The sequence below is a fragment of the Temnothorax longispinosus genome, chromosome 7 (assembly GCF_030848805.1).
Source record: "Temnothorax longispinosus isolate EJ_2023e chromosome 7, Tlon_JGU_v1, whole genome shotgun sequence".
NCBI lineage: Eukaryota > Metazoa > Arthropoda > Insecta > Hymenoptera > Formicidae > Temnothorax > Temnothorax longispinosus.
The window spans coordinates 14,058,313-14,078,398 of NC_092364.1; the positions used below are offsets into that span (position 1 = coordinate 14,058,313).

The 20,086-nt window shown below is 37.7% G+C and overlaps 3 protein-coding genes and 1 long non-coding RNA gene across 6 annotated transcripts in view; 3 read left to right on the top strand and 1 right to left on the bottom strand.

The window, feature by feature from the left end:
- LOC139816838 (discoidin domain-containing receptor 2) overlaps positions 1–20,086 on the top strand; it is a 149,226-nt gene that overhangs the window by 14,333 nt on the left and 114,807 nt on the right. The gene's annotated exons all lie outside the window — the stretch shown is intronic.
- Positions 3,613–5,115, top strand: LOC139816997 (E3 SUMO-protein ligase ZBED1-like). The gene has a single exon (XM_071784814.1). The coding sequence runs from the start codon at positions 3,613–3,615 to the stop codon at positions 5,113–5,115; it is 1,503 nt and encodes a 500-aa protein (XP_071640915.1).
- Positions 9,341–11,117, top strand: LOC139815970 (uncharacterized). 2 transcript variants are annotated; one of them, XR_011732872.1, is made up of 4 exons: positions 9,341–9,658; positions 9,747–10,067; positions 10,133–10,721; positions 10,794–11,117. XR_011732872.1 is itself a non-coding variant. In XM_071783259.1 (3 exons), exons 1-3 carry the CDS (start codon positions 9,446–9,448, stop codon positions 10,322–10,324), a joined length of 726 nt encoding a protein of 241 aa, XP_071639360.1. In that variant the 5' UTR covers positions 9,341–9,445; the 3' UTR covers positions 10,325–11,117. The 2 variants fall into 2 exon arrangements, 1 of the variants encoding a protein (XP_071639360.1); XM_071783259.1 differs by having other exon boundaries at positions 10,133–11,117.
- On the bottom strand, positions 18,517–19,344 carry LOC139815906 (uncharacterized). The gene is made up of 2 exons (XR_011732863.1): positions 18,977–19,344; positions 18,517–18,682 (listed from the first exon to the last, which is right to left on the bottom strand). It is a non-coding gene; the product is annotated as an uncharacterized lncRNA (long non-coding RNA).

Below are 20,086 nucleotides of genomic sequence, written 5' to 3' on the forward strand. Positions count from 1 at the left end.
GTTTCTATCGTGGCGAAACAAAACATATTCAATATTCATACATGTCAATAAACTTGATTTAAAACAAAAAGTCGTGTTTGTTCGACCCGACTGGCCAGATAATAAATATATTCAAAATTCACAACGTTTCAACCGCATTTTCGGTCCTTCTCAAGTGATTCAGCTATGCATCCTCAAAACCGCGTACAAAATATCGATTACGTCGCTGACATCGTGCCCTAACCACATCATGCACACGTAAAGCTAAAAAAGTGAAATAAACTCACGATAGTCAAAAAGATAAAAACGCTCAGAAGTCATAAAATAAAAAGTAAGAATACAATTGAATTGTTAAGTTAAAAATAGTTAAGTTATAAATAGTTAAGTTATAAATAATGTACAAAGTAAAATGTAAGGCTTACATATTCTGTGCGTCAAAACGGAAAGTGAGAGCGGTAGCGCAGAACGAAGAAACGTCGCAAGCCATAGCTGCGAACACATCAGTACAGCGTGACAGACGAAGTCATACTAAATGACCGATACATAACAAATAAATAGATGTGTTCACAGGTGGAAACGAGCAGAACAAAAGTGTAAATTAAGTGACGCCAATCAAACGGTTGTAATTCGCGGGCAGACTTTCTGTGTCTTTTTGAAGATTGATTGCGCAATCGCATTTTTTAATAAAAAACATCTCAGAGATTTCACGTTTCTTAAAGTGTCGCTCTTTATATAAAATTTTTGGTTGTTGCCAATTGAAATCGTGGTTATGCGTGAGACGGTGCTTACTAACCACAGAATGATTATCACTGTTCTTCCTAATATCACAAAAATGTTCCTTAACACGTGTCTCTAGGTGCCTTTTTGTTTGACCAATATATGCAGCGTTGCAATTAGCACAATCAATCTCATATATCAACTCCGTTTGCTTAAGATTCGGTAGCGTATCCTTCCCCCTTTTAATAATACAATCCAACTTTTTCGGAATGGTGAGGAGAACCCTGAATTCTGCATCGCGCATTGTACGGCCAACACCGTCACTAAGACCCTTAATATACGGTATAGTGATAAACTTTCGAGGATCCTGGGCTACATTGTTACTGCTAGAACTATTATTATGACGTGTCTGTAGCTCGTTAAGTCTGATGTTAATGTACTTGTTAATTAATTTTATTGGATAACAATTATTAGAAAGGATCTTTTTTATTTCAATTAAATTAGACTTATGAAAACGTACGTCAGATAAAAGAATAGCTCGGTCAACAAGATTACGTATAATATTAATTTTGTATTTAAGAGGGTGATTCGAAAAATAGTTTATGTATCGCCCCGAAAAGGTCGGTTTTCGATACCAATTCGTAAGCAACACAGTCCCCTCTCGAATCACTATTGTGTCAAGAAAACTTAGAGAACTATTCTTTTCTATTTCAAATGTAAATTTTAATCTGGAGTGATAACTATTAAAAACTCTAAGTAACTCGTCAATACCAGATCTAGGAACAATCGCAAAAATGTCGTCAACATATCTTTTAAAAAAGGAAACATGAAAACTGAGCAATTGCAAACAATGCGTCTCAAGGTCCTCCATGACCATATCCGCCAAAATCGGAGAGAGAGGGGAACCCATCGGACTTCCGAAGATTTGCTCATAAATTTGACCATCAAAAGAAAAACTAGTGGAACTCAGAATCAAGTCCACAGCTGACAAGAATTGAGGACGGCTGAGCTTCGTCTCTTTAGAGATGTGATTCCACCTCCGTTCAATCGCTCTCAAAACAAGGTCTTTAGGGATGTTAGTGAAAAGAGACGCGACATCCAAAGAGATCAAAACATCATCCTCCCCAATCCCTACGTCACCAATCAATTCAACAAAGGACCAACCGTCTTTAATATATGACTTTGGTTTAGGGACAGATTTTTCTAAGATGTTGTGTAAAAAATAAGCCATGTTATATAGTGGACTCCCTAAAGTAGAAACAATAATTCGTAATGGTGAGCCATCCTTGTGAATCTTCGGAAGTCCGTAACAACGTGGGAGGTTCCCATTAGTGGTGCGATTAAAATTCGAATATTCGTGATATCCGAATATTCGGATATTCGGATAACCACTTAAAATAAAAATTATTCGAATAGCTGAATATTTGGATAATAACTATTCGGTTATTCGGATAACTGGTTATTCGTATTATCCGAATAACACGCTATCCGTATTATTCGAATATTTTGAATATACATACGTATTATCCGAATATTTCTGATATTAAATAATGCGCACGCAGATATGCATACTTTGAGTTGGTGGAAAGCGGGAAGAAAACTTTATGCTTTGCGGAGACAAATGTGGTCTGTTTGGGTACATTTCTCTACAAGTAGAAAACTGAAAACCTTAATTCTACTATATGCGGCTATCATGCTAAACTTCAAATTTTATTATGTCAACATAACACTTCTCGACTTACGTATTCATTTGTGCTACGTATTTGTTGATTTCACCTCGGTCGAGCGTTTAGTGTCTAGTATAGCAGTGTCGTATAGGCAGCATAGGCGCACGACCATTAGCAAGCACTTGGTGTAGGGAGACCAGTAACAGCCATACAAAGGTTTGAAATCTAGTTAATACTATTTCAATCGGTATTCTGGATAGAAACTGAGTACGCAGCAAAAGCTAGAACATCTGAATCTTTCAGCGATGGGGAAAAGTAAAGTGTGGGAGCATTTCATGCAATCAGCCGACAATAGCGAGGCGGTATGCAGGTACTGTGAGTCAAAACTGTCTCATAAAGGTTCCACGACATGTCTGTGGAACCATTATAATACGAAACACAAAGTAGTGCTCGGAGCTTCATCGTCACGTATTCACAGGTAAGTTTTTATTTTTAACGCTGCCGTATTTTCGATACCATTCAACGTTTTCTTATGTTTCCCTTTTCAATGTTAAAACAGTATATTCCTTAAGAATGTTCTGGAAAGTTTGTCAAAATGCTATGAAGTTGATAAAATTTAATATCTGTACACAGAGAGAATTTTTTGTTATATTTTACTCTTAAATTCACTACAAACTTGGGACAACTTGGCAACCAAGAAATTTTTAAAATATACAAAAGACATTTTACAAACAACGTGATAAAAATTACCAAGCAGATTGGTAAATTTTGAAAAGTTATTGAAATTTCCTAGATATATTTTAGTAAAATTAGTCAAACATAATTTATCTTTTAATGTAATAGATATTAATATTTTTATTATGGTAGATATTAATCAGAATATCTCGCATAAAATTCTTGGTGGTACATGTTGTCCCACAACTACCATGATTTCAGGGTAAATTTTAAGAGAAAATTCTCTCCGTGTATATATCTAATATTTTGTATTCTCTTTTAAAGTTCGGGACCAAATTTCAGATCGATTCACAATTTAGATAAAAAGTTATTACTATGAATTTAGAATATAAAAATTTCAAAACTTTACTGGTTTCCAGGCAAACCATGAGCGATTCTGACTCGAGTTCTAATGGCCTAGACCAAGAATGTGAGCAGTCAGAACCTAACAGCAAGAAAAGGCGCTTCACTACATCTCAAAATATTATTTCAACGAAAAAAACTTGTGAATTCTAGACGTGCAGAGGATATCACCATGGCTATTTGCAAAATGATTGCGATCGACATGCTCCCAACATCGATTGTAGAGAATGAAGGTTTTATTCAGTTCATGGCTATCAGTGTTCCAGGTTACAAAGTACCTTCAAGAAGGACGATTGACAACCGAATGCGCACTTTGTACAACGAGGCAGCGGAACAGGTGCGCACCACATTAGATAAAGTCGACGCTGTAGCCATTACAACAGATGCGTGGACGTCTAAGGCAAATGACAGTTATATAACATTATCAGCACACTACCTTGATGACAACTGGATCCCACACACCGTCAATTTGATGACGAGAGAAATGACTGAGAGCCACACTGCTGAACATTTGCAGAAAACAATTCGCGAGGTTGTGCAAGAATGGAATTTAACTAACAAAGTTACTGGACTTGTACATGACAATGCTAGTAATATTGTTAAGGCAGCTAAAGAACTAGGCGATACGGACGGTATGCTCAGTGTACGATGTGCAGCACACACCATACAATTGTCTGTCAATACAGCCTTAGAAGCACCAGAATGTGTGTCTGTGATAAAGAAAGGGGCAGAAATTGTTAGTGCATTCCGGCATTCTTATAGCAGAACAACCGCTTTAGAGGATAAGTTGAAAAGTCTTGGATTGCCAACATTGCGACTGATGCAGAGATGTCCGACACGTTGGGATTCCACATTCTTTATGTTAGATAGACTTCAAACTTTGCGATCCGGCATTATGGCAGCTTTAAGTGACCGGTCCGTATTCAAGTCGGCGATTGCTGCTAAGTTAGAACTATGCGAAGCAGAGTGGGTAAAAGTTATGCAGCTTACAGTATTGCTAAAACCATTCCAACAAGCAACCACAATCTTATGCGCCGAAAAGTCCATCACATTGAGTATAGTGCGTCCCATTATCTACAATTTAATCAATCGCCATTTACTGGTAAAGGACGATGACAGTTCTTTACAAAGAACTTTTAAAGTTCGAGCGGCCTTAGACCTCACTGATCGATTCAAGATGGAAAATATTAACGTTAACAATGAAGTGACAGCGATGCAAATGGCCACTCTACTCGATCCTCGACATAAGAAGTTGATAGCGGAACCATCTGAAAGTGTACGCTCATTTATACACACAGAAGTGCAAAGGCGCACTAATTTAAACCATAGACATTTAGCCACACCTAATGGCAACGAGCAGCGTCAAGGCTCAACGGTCATGGATTTCCTTCTCGGAATGGACGAAAATCATGAGGGTGACGATTTTGCCAAATACGTCGCGGAAACTCAGATTGACCATAATCTTGATCTGTGCGCTTGGTGGAAGGCACATGAAGTATGCTTCCCAGCAGTGGCTAAAATAGCCCGCCAGCTTTTGTGCATTCCCGCCTCATCTGCTACAGCGGAAAGGGTGTTTTCCACTGCAGGAAACATTGTCTCGGCGAAACGAAGTTGTTTGTTACCAGAGAATGTATCTCATTTAATATTTCTGCACCAAAATAGGTCTCTTATTTGACCTAAGTAATCCTAAATAGTCCAGTTTTTCATCATTTAATTTATAATGTCTGGTTGAGTTACACTAATATATTTTCTCAGTAATTTTCTCTAATTAACTCTAATTAATTAATTATTTTTGTTGTCTGAAAGAGTGACCGCAAAAATCGTCTCTTTTTTACCCTTGAATTTAAACTTCTACTTGGTACTAAATGATAGTCTATAATGAGTCATGAATCCTCAGAAAGTTTCAGATTAAGCCGGCTTTTTATTTTCAAGATATGGAGGGTCAAAGTTGGTTGCGTATTCGCTGTTAAAACGTTTAAAACGTTGAAATGGGAACTTACATAATAATAGGTTCAAAAAACGTATTCGTTCGCTGTTATGTGATTATTTACAGGTATACGCGAATATATGTTAGTATAAATGTGATTAAAGTGAGTCCCCTCTCACTTTTGGGCTGCTTGATTAGAGTGAGTTCCCTCGCCTTTTTTTTCAAACCCGGCTCAATCTGAAACTTTCTGAGGATTCATAACTCATTATAGACTATCATTTAGTACTAACTAAGTAGAAGTCTAAATTCAAGGGTGAAAAAAGACAAGGGTGAAAACAGGCGTTTTTGGCCTGTTTTTGCGGTCACTCTTTTTTTGGTTTTTTATGTTAGATTAGCAATCTCTTTGTTTTTCAGCTAAATAACTTTAGAATCTGGGAAACCTACTAAAATAGAATTGTCTAAAAGAGTAAATAAATAAAAGAGATTTTTATTTTTCTTTTTTATATATATGATAGTCTTTGTTTGTCTAAAAGAGTAAATAAATAAAAGAGATTTTTATTTTCCTTTTTTATATATATGATAGTCTTTGTTTGTCTAAAAGAGTAAATAAATAAAAGAGATTTTATTTTCCTTTTTTATATATATGATAGTCTTTGTTTTTCTTACAGTGAACCTTGTTCTTTTCTGTGTATTATCTAATACTTGCTGTGACTTGAAAAGGCATGTATAGTCGACTAAATAAATAAATAATATTGTCGTTATTTTGATAACATCTGACTTTCTGTTCTGCTTGGGTCAGCGCATTGCGTGTATGAAACGCGTACTTGGCGCGAGACACTACCGTGTCTCTTAATATGCAAAACAGTGTGTGAAACATGTGATCAATTGTCATTTTCGCAAAACATTAAATGACTGTGTGAAACTATGATAAAACATAAACAAGATATGCGTCTTCATCTGTCCCCACGAGGCAAAGTTTTGTTAATTTCCAGGAGATTAAGGAATCATGGCCTTCTCATTATTACGTAGGTAAAACAAAAGTAGCTCCTTGGAGGTAGATATAATCCATGTAAATCCTTGTAAGTAGCCAATACATTAGGCTCCCGCAAAAAATTTGTGAAATACGCCTATTTTTCGACGCTTCGAATGTGAATACCCCTTTAAGAAGAATAAAATGCTCATCGGTCAGATTGCAAACAAATCTGACATTGTGCAATATCTACGTGTTCACGAAAGAACAGTGTTCATATATTATCCGAATATCCGCATATCTACGCTATTTTTGGATATCCGCATTATCCGGATATCTGCACTATCCGGATATCCGAAATATTCGAACATTTTGTTGCAGATTATTTAAATATTCAGATATCCGATGATCCGGATAACGAATATTCATTATATCCGTTATCCGAATATTCGAATAATTTTTATCCGGATAGCCGCAGCCCTACTTCAGAGTGCTTGAAATAAAAAAAAAGAAAATGTCCGTTAAACTAGAAGGTATTTCCCGTACAATGACCTAGGATTATGAAAAAAAATTAAAATCCAACAAAATGGCGGAGTTTTGAAAAAAAAGTTCAAATTACGCTTAAAAATTTCGCGGTTTTTTGCATGGCAAATTGACATTTTTCATCCAATCAAAAAACTGGAAGGTCATTGTATGGAAAAACAAATACTAAACACGCTCCAAAAAAATTCAAGTCGATCGGATGATTTGTATTCGAGTTAGAACTGCAGCAAATTTGAAAAATGTCGTTTTGAGAAAAACGCGTTTAGATAAAAATATTGATTTCATTGTTTGATTGAGAAATATCATATTTACAGCTAATCTGCTATTCCAGGCCCATATAATTCACCTTCTTCTTCCTCAAGAAAGTACCTGCTGGGTTGCTGAAGCTTTCCTTCGAGCTAATCAACCCTCTTTCGAAGCTTATGCACGTTTCTGACCGACGAGCAGCTACTCTTTAGAAGGCTGCCGTTCAAAAACTATTTGAGATCCACTCTTAAAATTTTAATATGTTATTCTTGAAGCTATAGACTATCGAAAAATGCAAAAAAAAAAAAATCGATTTTTCAAAAGTGTCACACTAGTTGTGCCCCTTAACGATGTCGTTATAACGTCGGCGGGATTTTTTTAGGCATCAAGAAAAATAAAGGTTACTGTAAAGTGTAAAGATAAGTAGGCGCATACATATATACAAATTATCCCCTTTCTCCCGTCAGATTGATATCTCATAGTGTTCGGACTGCTGAGAACAAGAGTTTCACGTTGCAATAAGCCTTACGACGTGCCACTTTCTTCTTTATCTTAGATCCTTTCCAAATTAATTAGATATCATTTATTAATGAACAATAATTCAAAATTAATTAACAAAATCTAAATAAAACTTCGTCGCAAAATATCACTGATTTACATATTTTATCTGTTAACAGAGAAAATCCTACATTATTCTGAATAATAATCGAAGCGAGATAGAACAATTCGAGATAGAGATCCGCATATCTCGCGAGGTAAAAGAGACTTAAAAATCTGTCATATAAACTTTCATATGCTTTACGTACCGAGGTATTATATTACCCATTGCACCGTGGGATTTGCATAAGGGGGTACGCGTTCGTCGACTTTATAATTTACGAGCCGATGATCAAACCGACGCGCGACGTGAGCGTAAAATGATATCTGCAACTAACGCGTGAGAGGGAAAAAAGGCTATCCGCGAACACAGGCGGAATGTAATAACGATGCGCGTTGTCGTGCCCGTGTTCATACCAGCGTACGTTCGTCGGTCGTGTGCGCGAAACTGCGAGCGAACGTCTGCAAGCGTTATACGTGAATTTAACGGCTCGGCCCGCGTGCGATACTCCATGTATAGGCCGTAACGTTTTGATTAACGGGAATAGGATTCAGTGTGCGCGCGCGCGACGGTAACAGCTGGATTAAGGGCTAATAACAACGCGAGTGCGCGAGAATCGCGGTTTAAATGATTTTATCTTCGTTTCTGCGGTTTATGGACTTTGGTCCGACCGGGTACGATCGGCCGAGTAACCCAGACGCTCTAAAAAAAAAAAAAAAAAAAAAAAAACTATTAGGCATGCTCGTATGAAAATGTTAGTTTCCACGGGAAATAAGCCGACTGATCAGAGAATTATAAAATGTATATTGGTGTTATATAATATTTTATTATTTTATATGTTATTATGGATACATCTCGAAGAAATAATGCAACCAAAGATGTGCACATTCTGTTTTTCTCATATATATATATATATATATATATATATATATATATATATAGGGGAGACCGGGGCTAGACCGCTAACGGGGTAAATCCGCAAAATCAAATATCTCGGAACCTGTATATTGTGCGAACTCGCTATTATAACATTGTAAACGCTGCTTATGGTACCCATGTGACCAACGGAGTTTCGGCAGGTTATTTGCCGTGTTATGATTTTTACAAGGGCAAACGTGTTTTCGGAAGGTGAAAGTGAAATTTTCTGCGCGTGGAAATATTGTAATATCTGCAATAATATTTGCTCTCCAAATTTCGAGGTACGTGATTATAAAGAGTAATGCATGCTGAACACGAATCCAGTGTAGTTTTTCATTATCGTTAATGTCTAATATTTCGAGGGCGATCAAACCTGAAACTTATGTTTGGGGCTTATCCGCAAGTGAGCACCCGGGGCTGGTCCGCTAGTCTCGTCACTGTGCACGAGCAGTGCGGCGCGCCGGGCGCACGACTTCTAGAGTTCCTCTAGTAAGAGTTAGGACACCCCGGTCTGACTCCTGATTGGTTCTGCCATTAATGGGGAAGACGTTAGTGGAAGTGAGACAAAGCTATAAGTGGGAGTGAGACAAAGACCCATGAAAAGTACGAGTGGGGAGGCTGTCTCAGACTGTCTCTCTCGATCGTTCGCATAATTCCCCATTAATGGCGGACGGTGTCCTAACTCTTACTAGAGGAACTCTAACGACTTCAGCTCACGGCGATTTCAGGTTAGGTTTCCCTCGAGCGGCGTCGCGGCGTGATTCTGTCTTCCCTTGCACGTGCGTCAGTTGTATAGGAGGGAAATGGTACGCACGTATCGTCGCAAAACGACTCCCGTCGACAAGGAGCAACTCAAGAAGGCAGTTCTTGCGGTGAGAAAAGATAAAATGACCGTTTCCGCAGCCGCAAAACAATTCGATGTCCGGATATCCACGTTGAACGACTGGTTGAAGAAGAACAACGATGAGATAAAAAACTTGATTGACGTGGTCGTACTACATAAAGGACATATCCCGGTGAGTACTTAACGATTATTAATTTTTAAAAGCATGCACTCTGCTCAGCAAAGTTTATATTCATGCAACGTCTTAATTTCAAATGTAGGTTATGGACTCTGAAACTGAAAAGACTTTGGTGGAATACTTAGTACATTGCAACGATATGTACTTTGGGCTATCTGCGAAGGAAACCCGTGGTTTAGCCTTTGATTTGGCCAAAAAATTGAATCTCAAAGTACCAGCATCGTGGGAAGCCGCTCGCATGGCCGGTGAAGATTGGCTAAGCAGCTTTCTGAAACGACATCCAACATTATCCATACGCAAACCAGAAGCGACAAGTTTAGCACGTGCCACCAGTTTTAATCGAACAAATGTAGAAAGGTTCTTTGCGCTGCTAAGATCTCTGATGGATAAACATCATTTCCAGGTGTGTTAACTGATGAATAAATCTTGCCAATTTTGGTCGAAAATAACGTTTCTCATCATTTTCAGCCTCACTGCATATGGAATATGGATGAGACGGGAATTACAACCGTTCAGACACCGAATAGAGTCATCGGACGTCGAGGAGTGAAACAAGTCGGGCGAGTGACTTCTGCGGAAAGAGGAACTCTCATAACTTTGGCGATAGCGGTGTCAGCGACCGGGCATTTCTCTACCTCCATTTTTTATTTTTCCTCGTAAACATTTCAAGGAATATTTCCTTAACGGCGGACCACCAGGCTCCACAGGTGAAGCGAATCCAAGTGGCTGGATGAACGCGGAGCATTTTGTCAAATTCTTACAGTTTTTCCAGTCCCATGTGCATGCCTCCGTCGACGATTCAGTTTTACTGATACTCGACAATCACGAATCACATTTATCCATCGCTGGTCTCGACTATTGTAAAGCGAATGGAATCATTGTCCTATCATCACCGCCGCATTGTTCGCATAAGCTGCAACCGCTGAAACGCACCGTCTACGACCCGTTAAAGAAATGTGTAAACGCACAGTGCAATAACTGGATGACGTCGAATCCTGGTAGGACAATGACGATGTACGACATCCCCGGAATCGTGGCTAAGGCACTACCACTTGCCGTAACGTATCAAAATATTGTGTCCGGGTTTGAATGCACTGGAATTTCTCCATTCAACCCGGACATTTTCCAGGAATACGAATTTTTGACGAACAGCGTTACGGATAGAGAGTACCCTTTTACTTTCGTTGATCCCGATAAAATCTACCTCAACGCAACCGACTCGGATGCAGCCGATCAGAACGAAGACAAAGTCGATCCCATGGCTTTATCCATGTCTCATTATGGTGATACATTGTCGGGGGAACTTGAGCGCAATGACGGTTGAAAGTATTCCTGAAGCCGCTCCGAGACAGCCGACTCATGAAGAACGAAGAACGAGCGTCGTCCTTACTGACTCGCCTCAAATGAGGGAATTGGCGACTGAGCAGTAAAATTTTAAATAAATTTTTATATTTTTTACTTCAAAAACAATTATTGAAATGTATCCTATCATTTTTCAGGATTAGATGTACGTATATGTATTGAAAATGCAGTGTAACAGATTTACCCCGGGGGGGGGGGTAACGGTTCAACCCCGGCATTTTTGAGATTTCAATTTTTGCACCGTTGCAGCGTTGTCGTTTTTGCTCTATACCGGTTAAACAAAGCGACGTAGGTAAAAAATTCCTAAATAATTTTGTAGCTAAAGGTTCACTCTTTACAGTGGTATACAATATTTAACTTAAATTATTTATTTTGTTATTAAAAATCGGCACCGAAAAAAACTAGCGGTCTAGCTCCGGTCTCCCCTATCCATAATCATACGTGTCATTAGTACAAAAATCAAATAAACATATAAGGCTATAGCACCTATTTGCTACATTCGGTATAAAACGGATGCGTAATAATATCGCAGTTTCTCATTCGTATCCGAATGCAATTGGGTACGAATGAGATATACGCGCATATTACAAATCCCAATGACACACAGCGGGCTCTTAAGGGGATGCTAAAGCCGACCAAATTACCGACAATTACATTTCAAAGCTCTCATTTTGAAACGGCTTTATAGATCGCAAAATCCTTTTACAGGAGTAAAGTAGAGGTACTAATGAAGGGTGGGATTGTCAAATAATTAGTAATAATTGAAAAAAATTTTTAAATGTTGTCATCTCATAACCTTATTTTCTGATATAAATAGTTGTATACGTAATATGTACGAAATTAAAGTTTCCCACCCTTCAGAAGACGTGCACAAACAATAACGTACCTTTGAAATTGAGATTGAAAGCCTGGAATAAAAATGAGAGCTTTGAAACGATCGTGTATATTTTTCACAAAAATATTCACGCAGAGCAGCAATTATGTCACAGCAGTAGTTCACGGATCTTGCGAGAGATGGCGAGCAATCGAAAAAAGGACAGATGTCATTTCGTTAGACAAAGACAGATATAGGGAAAACAAAATTAGAAAGGTTGACATTATCGACATCGAGGAAGTTCGCCAGTCACTGTAGGATCCCCTTAAGGGGATGCTGGAGCCGTAGCCGAACTCGATCGGCGTCGGTAAAGAAGACCGGCGAACTATATCTGTCCTTGTATAGACAAGGATAGCACGCTACATTGCACGCACACATACGCACGATGCACACCGACATTATACTTTTATATTACGCTTCCAAATCTTGATTGGGGGGTTTATCGATGTTTTTCTTGTTGTGCAATTCGGGGGAACTTGTTTTCGCGTTCGTACCAATGGTATATCTCTTATATGAAATACATCTTGTGACGAGCTGACAGCTCGCCGCAACTCAAGACGCCATATTGGGATAAGAGTAGGATAAGGAAATCTGTACTTCCGTAATTTTTTCTCGTTTTCTATATAAAATCGGAGTTTCCCCGAATCATTAATGTATGTACTGCAATTCTGGAGAAGGATTTTTAATTCTGTCAAATTAATACGACGCTACGTGCCGACAAAAAATGCCGGTAAAACAGACGGCTCCAGCATCCCCTTAATGCAGTCCCATTTGCACGAAATCGACATCTCCACCCCTCACATTTAAGCTCAAACCCGCTCATATTACTCTGTATGTGCAAATTGTCGATCGAGGGACAGGGCTTTGCGGTATGTCACGACCGTGCGAGAGGCCTCGAGTGGGGACGAGCTGTAATTAACTCCCTTTTAGTGAATTTTCCCGATATCTTACTGTCTATTTCCGGACCTGCAATCCGGAAACCGCAATGCCAGCTAGCCGTTCCGACAGAATTGTTTTCACCGTAAGGGTTGATTTATAATAGCCGTAACCGTTGATTTAAGCCGTAATCTTTAAGAAATTGACCAATCACAGTCGAATGTGAGAAGAATAATCGACTGTGATTGGTCAATTTCTTAAAGATTACGGCTTAAATCAACGGTTACGGCTATTATAAACCAGCCCTAAGGCCGCTGACTGGCAAATTGCGTCGACGTAGATCCATATGGACCGAGCAATTTAAAACGATTCGATGGACTACTCCGAAGCAGAAGGCAAAACGCATATTTTTGTTCACAAAAAATTTTCATTCAAAAATTTGCACAACACTCATAACCCTACGTAATTAAAAAACATTATATCAGATTTCCAAAATATTTCCTCTTGTGACTTCTCTTCACTTAATTTCTCATAAAATTTTATAGTATGAACTAAACGTACGAATGCGAAACGTACGAACACATGTAAAAGTAACCCAAAGAACAAAGAAACACGCGCTCAAATAAATAGGTAATCTGTCTTTCAATCTATATGTAGTATATACAACGACCCATATATATGTGACAAAATACTTTGCGATGCGCGAGATATGTATGACACCCCGAGAGGTGTGCCATTAAAAGTTTTCACAACGCTGCATTTTATCGGCGCTCACCGAGATTTCGCTCGGTCAATTACCGAGCGCGGCTCGTCTCCGCGCCACGAACTCATATGCCTTGTCTCCGACGAGGTACGCCGGTCGTAATAAAGATATTTAAAAAATTATGCACTCTAAAGCATTTTATGGCCGTTGCAGCGTGCCTCCTACGACCGGCGTATGCATCGGACGGAGCACCATCAGCATTCTCTCGCCTCTCGTGCATCCACCTCTTGCCCACCCTCCGCCGTCGCGCCCTCACCTCGCTTTTTCTCTCCCGCGGCAAAAGCCGCCAGCCCGACCGACCGGCCCGACCGGCGAGCAACACACCTAAACAAATTTAGCCCCCCCGAGTGGATTATTGATATATTTTTTTTTACCAATCGTTTTTGGTGGTTGATTGGTAGTATTTGGTACCGTATTCAAAACGTTCGGTAGTTTCTCGTTTTTCTAGGAAATCAAAAACAAATTTTTGATCTTCTTTTAGCCCCCCCATTTTGACTGTGGTAAGTTTTTTTTTTTTTTTAATTGATTGGCGATTGATTGGCAATGTTTGGTACCGCATTAAAAACTTTTGGTGGTTGCGCGTTTCTTTAAAAAATCGAAAAAACAAATTTTTGATCTTCTCTTAGCCCCCCCACTTTGACTGTGGTAATTTTTTTTTTTTAATCGATTGGCGATTGATTGGCAATGTTTGGTACCGCATTGAAACCTTTTGGTAGTTTCGCGTTTTAAAAAGAAAGAATTAATTGTCAATAAATTTTTAACCTTCTTTAGCGCCTACACTTTGACTGTTCGGAATTTTAAATTCTTTTTTACCAATCGTTTAGTGGTTGATTGGTAATGTTAAGAGCTGTAAGTTATTGAAAATTTTATTTTAACATTCCAGTTATGTATAGTGACGATTGCACACATTCACTAATGCTGCGTTCCCACTACACGCGTCGCGCGTCGCGTCACGACGCCGCGTCATGAGTTATCCAATCAAAACGTTTCATTTTATGACGTCATAAAATGAAACGTTTTGATTGGATAACTCATGACGCGGCGTCGTGACGCAACGCGCGACGCGTGTAGTGGGAACGCAGCATAATAGCCTCTTCCCGAACGCACCTATTGTGGGCATTCAGATTAGAGCTCTTCAGATACCATAGCGCATGCGCATATGGCTTCTGCTTTCTGCTCATGGCTCCTGCAATTTTATGTGCTTCCACCTTTAAAGGCCATCGCACACAAAATTGCATAGGCTGCATAAGCATAGCATAAAGCCCCTTGCACAATGCCAGGCAACAGGCAATAGGAACAGGGAATAGAAATCAGAAATCATGTATAAATGCAGAATAAACAGTGACACAGGCAATAGACACAGAGTTTCCGTCACGTTGGAAATTCTGTGCCTATTGCCTATTGCCAACAAATCATAGCATTTGAATTTTTTAGGTTGTAATTAACGATTTTTTGGATATTTCCTGTTCCTATTGCCTGTTGCCTGGCATTGTGCAAGGGGCTTAAAGGTGGAAGCACATAAAATTGCAAGAGCCATGAGCACGAATGCAGAAGCCATATGCGCATGCGCTATAATGTCTGCATACTGCCTAGGCTTCTGAATTTTCAATCTACATACACTATGCTTATGTATTTTATGTAGATTGAACATTCAGAAGCCATAGGCAGTATGCAGACACCATAGCGCATGCGCATATGGCTTCTGCATTCGTGCTCATGGCTCCTGCAATTTTATGTGCTTCCACCTTAAGACCACTGGACCAATAAGCATCTTATGTAAATCAATATGGCGACTTTATGCTGGATGCTCATTGGTCCAGCGGTCTTATGCTATGCTTATGCAGCCTATGCAATTTTGTGTGCGATGGCCTTTACGGTCAATCCAGACAAACTTGCATATTAGCGCATAAACATAAGCATGAGAGAATTGATTGGTCCATATGCATGTGCATAAGAAAATAGACCAATCCGTTTTTTATGCATATGGTTATGCACCTATGCAAGTTTGTCTGGATAGACCTTAAAGCGGGGAACACACACTTCTGCACAACGCATAATGCGTAAGCATAAGAAAATTGATTGGTCTATACACATGTGCATAAAGGTGCCAATTCATGGGACGCTGAAAAACAGCGTTGAGCGACGTCACGTGACATCACTATGATGCCAGCGTCAAGAAAGAGAAGTTGGATTTTTCCAACTTCAAGCGTCAAAGCCAAAGCAGCGCGAAGACGCCGAAATTTTGACGCTGTTTTCCTTTTCATGAATTTCAATTGACGCCGGCGTCAATTGTGGTCATGCGACCTTCTTGCCGCTGAAAATGAGCGTCGAGCGTCAGCATGAAAAGGCACCTTAAGGAAATAGACCGTGCAATCAATTTTCTTATGCTTACGCATTATGCGTTGTGCAGAAGTGTGTGCGCCCCGCTTAAGCCCTAGAGCATGCGCATGTGACCCCAGAGCCTAGTGCGTGTACATACGTATGCGCTCTTGAATGCCCACAATGTGTGCAATCGTCACTATACATAACTGGAATGTTAAAATAAAATTTTCAATAACTTACAGCTCTTAACATTACCAATCAACCACTAAACGATTGGTAAAAAAAGAATTTAAAATTCCCAACAGTCAAAGTGTAGGCGCTAAAGAAGGTTAAAAATTTGTTGACAATTAATTCTTTCTTTTTAAAACGCGAAACTACCAAAAGGTTTCAATGCGGTACCAAACATGGCCAATCAATCGCCAATCGATTAAAAAAAAAAAAAAAACTACCACAGTCAAAGTGGGGGGGCTAAGAAAAGATCAAAAATTTGTTTTTTCGATTTTCTAAAGAAACGCGCAACCACCAAAAGTTTTTAATGCGGTACCAAACATTGCCAATCAATCGCCAATCGATAAAAAAAAAAAAAAACTACCACAGTCAAAGTGGAGGGGCTAAAAGAAGATCAAAAATTTGTTTTTGATTTCCTAGAAAAACGAGAAACTATATACCGAACGTTTTGAATACGGTACCAAATACTACCAATCAACCACCAAACGATTGGTAAAAAAAAATATATCAATAATCCACTTGGGGGGCTAAATTTGTTTAGGTGCTGCTTCTGTGCGTTTAGACATAGTTCTATTATCGCAAGTCGCTTGAAAGGCTACAACGTGACTCTTGTAAAATGGATTTTCTAAGTGCTACTAATAATAGAGATCCACACATTTTTTCGAATCCCAGGTATATTTGAATTATTAATTTGTTGTATAAGCACAATAAAAATACTATTTACTTTTTTCTTAAAGAAAATACAATAAAATAAGAAATTTTTTCGGAATTTATAAATGTTCGAAATCGAAACTGCTACACATACCTATATATATATTCTTATATAGCTCTATATAATAACGCATAGTTTTCAAAATTAAATTATTATCTACAGTTTTGATTAACTAGCAACATTCTTAAATGCATGAAATATATTGCATCTAGCAAATTGTTTGCATTTTACAAATAATATTACAAGCAATTACTATAATAATTTTAATTACAATATGTCATTTGCTTCGTATATTTATTGCTCATTACATTTATATATCATTATTTATTACTTATATTTTATTATTCTGTATCTTTCTGATGATTATTAGAAGAAGCACGTGTAACCCATACTCATTTAAAATTGATTGTGGATTTTGATCAAAAAGTTCTTAAAGGAAAAGTGATTTTGACAATAGAAAGAAAACCTTCAATTAATCGGATAGTGTGAGTATATATAGATGTTTCCTTTCATATCGAGTAAAAATTTTGACTGCAGGTTTTATTAATATGTAATATCGAACAATTAGATTTTAGATAACCTCGGACTTGATATAGGACATGTCACAAACGCGCTTGATGGAACAGTTTTACATCGTCATATTGATGAAACTAATTCTGCCTTTGGAAATGCAATTCGCGTAGATTTGCCATCAATTATTGGCACTGATAACAGTGATAACCCTGAGTAAATATAAAATATTTTTAAAGAAATATATTTACTAAAAGTTTATTAATGTATGAATTGAATACGCCTACAATACTTTCAGATGTAAAATACAAATTGAATATAAAACACGTGAAGACTCTCGTGCATTATATTGGCTAACACCAAAGCAAACTGCCGATGGTAAACATCCCTTTCTACTGTCTAACAACAAGGTAAATTGGTTAAACAAAAACATTTTTTCACATTAAGGGGATGCTGGAGCCGTAGCCGAACTCGATCGGCGTCGGTAAAGAAGACCGGCGAACTATATCTGTCCTTGTATAGACAAAGATATAGACAAGGATAGCACGCTACATTGCACGCACACATACGCACGATGCACACCGACATTATACTTTTATATTACGCTTCCAAATCTTGATTTGAGGGGTTTATCGATGTTTTTCTTGTTGTGCAATTCGGGGGAACTTGTTTTCGCGTTCGTACCAATGGTATATCTCTTATATGAAATACATCTTGTGACGAGCTGACAGCTCGCCGCAACTCAAGACGCCATATTGGGATAAGAGTAGGATAAGGAAATCTGTACTTCCGTAATTTTTTCTCGTTTTCTATATAAAATCGGAGTTTCCCCGAATCATTAATGTATGTACTGCAATTCTGGAGAAGGATTTTTAATTCTGTCAAATTAATACAACGCTACGTGCCGACAAAAAATGCCGGTAAAACAGACGGCTCCAGCATCCCCTTAACATAGATTATATAAAAGTTTCTATTATTGTATTTTCAGCTAATTAACGCTAGATCGTGGTTTCCTTGCCAAGACACCCCATCTGTCAAATTTACGTACTCTGCTACGGTAAGAATTTAAACACAGGCACAGGTGGTATTTGCATGCAGGTGGTATTTGCCAACATTTATTTGTTTACATAAAATCAATGACATTTGATTAATTACTACTGACATTATTGATAAACAAACAAATAACTTCCTTCGCCAGTGGATAAATTCAAAATAAAAGTCGTTTTTCTCGACCGGACTGGCCAAAAACAATTTTATTCTTCACAACGTTTCGACCACATTCTGGTCCTTATCAAGTGAATTAGAACCACGCACACAACATTTTTTAATTCGCTGACATTAGTGCCCAAACCATATCATGCAATCGCAAATCTAGAATCGCAAAAACGCAGTAGTCAATAAGATAAAATCATGACAAGTTACCAAGTCTATAACATAAAGTGAAAATCTATACCATAAAGTAAAAATAAGATAAAAGAATTTGAATTAAATAAGTGTAAATAAAATAAGTTAAGTTAAAAAGTCAAAAAGTAGTCAAATTAGGTAGTCAAAAAGATAAAAACATGAAAAGTTACCAAGTCTATAACATAGAAATAAAATAAAAGAATTGAATTAAATACGTGTAAATTAAATAGGTTAAATTAAATGAGTGTAAAAGATACATACGTTGTGCGTGTCAAAAGACAGATTGTAGAGGGAAAGAAAAAGGCAAGTCATGTCAGAGAGCACATCCATACCTCTCCAAAGTCAAAGTCGTACTGAGAGACACATAATAGGCGAATAACTAACTGTGCTCACGGACAAAACAAACCGGCAAACCTAAGTTGCGTCAATAACTCGGTTGTAATTCGCTGGTAAATTTTCGGTGTCTTTTTGTAGATTGATTGCGCTGTCACATTTCTTAATAAAAAACATCTCAGAGATTTCACGCTTCTTGAACTGTCTTTCCTTGTATAAAATTTTTGGTTGTTGCCAATTGAAATCATGTTTGTGAGTGAGACGGTGCTTACTCACGACTATTGATAAAAGTAATAAAAATTTGCGACGAGATAAACTGCATTAGTAAAATAAAAATTAGATGTTTAAAATATAATTAAATGCCTAAATTTTCTTAGAAGTTGCTTCAGTTAAATTGAAATAAAATATATCAATTTAATTTTGTTATTCGTATGTTTCATTTTTTAGATTTCAGTACCAAAAAATTATAGAGTTCTAATGTGTGCACTTTTGCTTGAAGTAGACAGGAAGGATCCGGAACTAGATAAATATAAATTCCGTCAATACATATCTGTACCATCTTATGCGGTGATTATTGCTGTGGGCTTACTAAAGGAAAAAGAACTCAACGAAGAAATGAATATATTTGCCGAAGAATACATTTTCAAGACTAAATATATAAATGATTTTCCTTCCACCATAATTAAAGAAATGTTGCAGTTTACCGAATGTTTATGTGGATCTTACGTGTGGGGTAAAGTACATAAATTTTTTAATATTATTTATTTGAATTGAATTAAATTTAAATTTTTGTAACTTCTTTTAAATTATTTTGATGTTTATTAAAATTTATACGTATAATAAATTTTTGTTTTTTTGGTTTATTACTCTGCAAACCCATAGTGTGTTATTTTAGTTGGAGCTTCTTCTTACGCATTTCTTGCCGTTTATAATCACATCATTTAACACGATTGAACGTATTAACTTTTAATTTTATGCTTATGCGTGTTAAATGACGTAATTTAACACATAAAGAAGCATGTAAAAAAAGCGTCAGTT

Bases quoted from the DNA above. Each gene is read 5' to 3' on its own strand.
- LOC139816997 (XM_071784814.1), top strand. From the start codon at position 3,613: ATGGCTATTTGCAAAATGATTGCGATCGACATGCTCCCAACATCGATT.
- LOC139815970 (XM_071783259.1), top strand. From the start codon at position 9,446: ATGGTACGCACGTATCGTCGCAAAACGACTCCCGTCGACAAGGAGCAA. The intron at 9,659-9,746 runs GTGAGTACTTAA...TTTCAAATGTAG, and splicing joins TACATAAAGGACATATCCCG to GTTATGGACTCTGAAACTGA. The intron at 10,068-10,132 runs GTGTGTTAACTG...CATCATTTTCAG, and splicing joins TGGATAAACATCATTTCCAG to CCTCACTGCATATGGAATAT.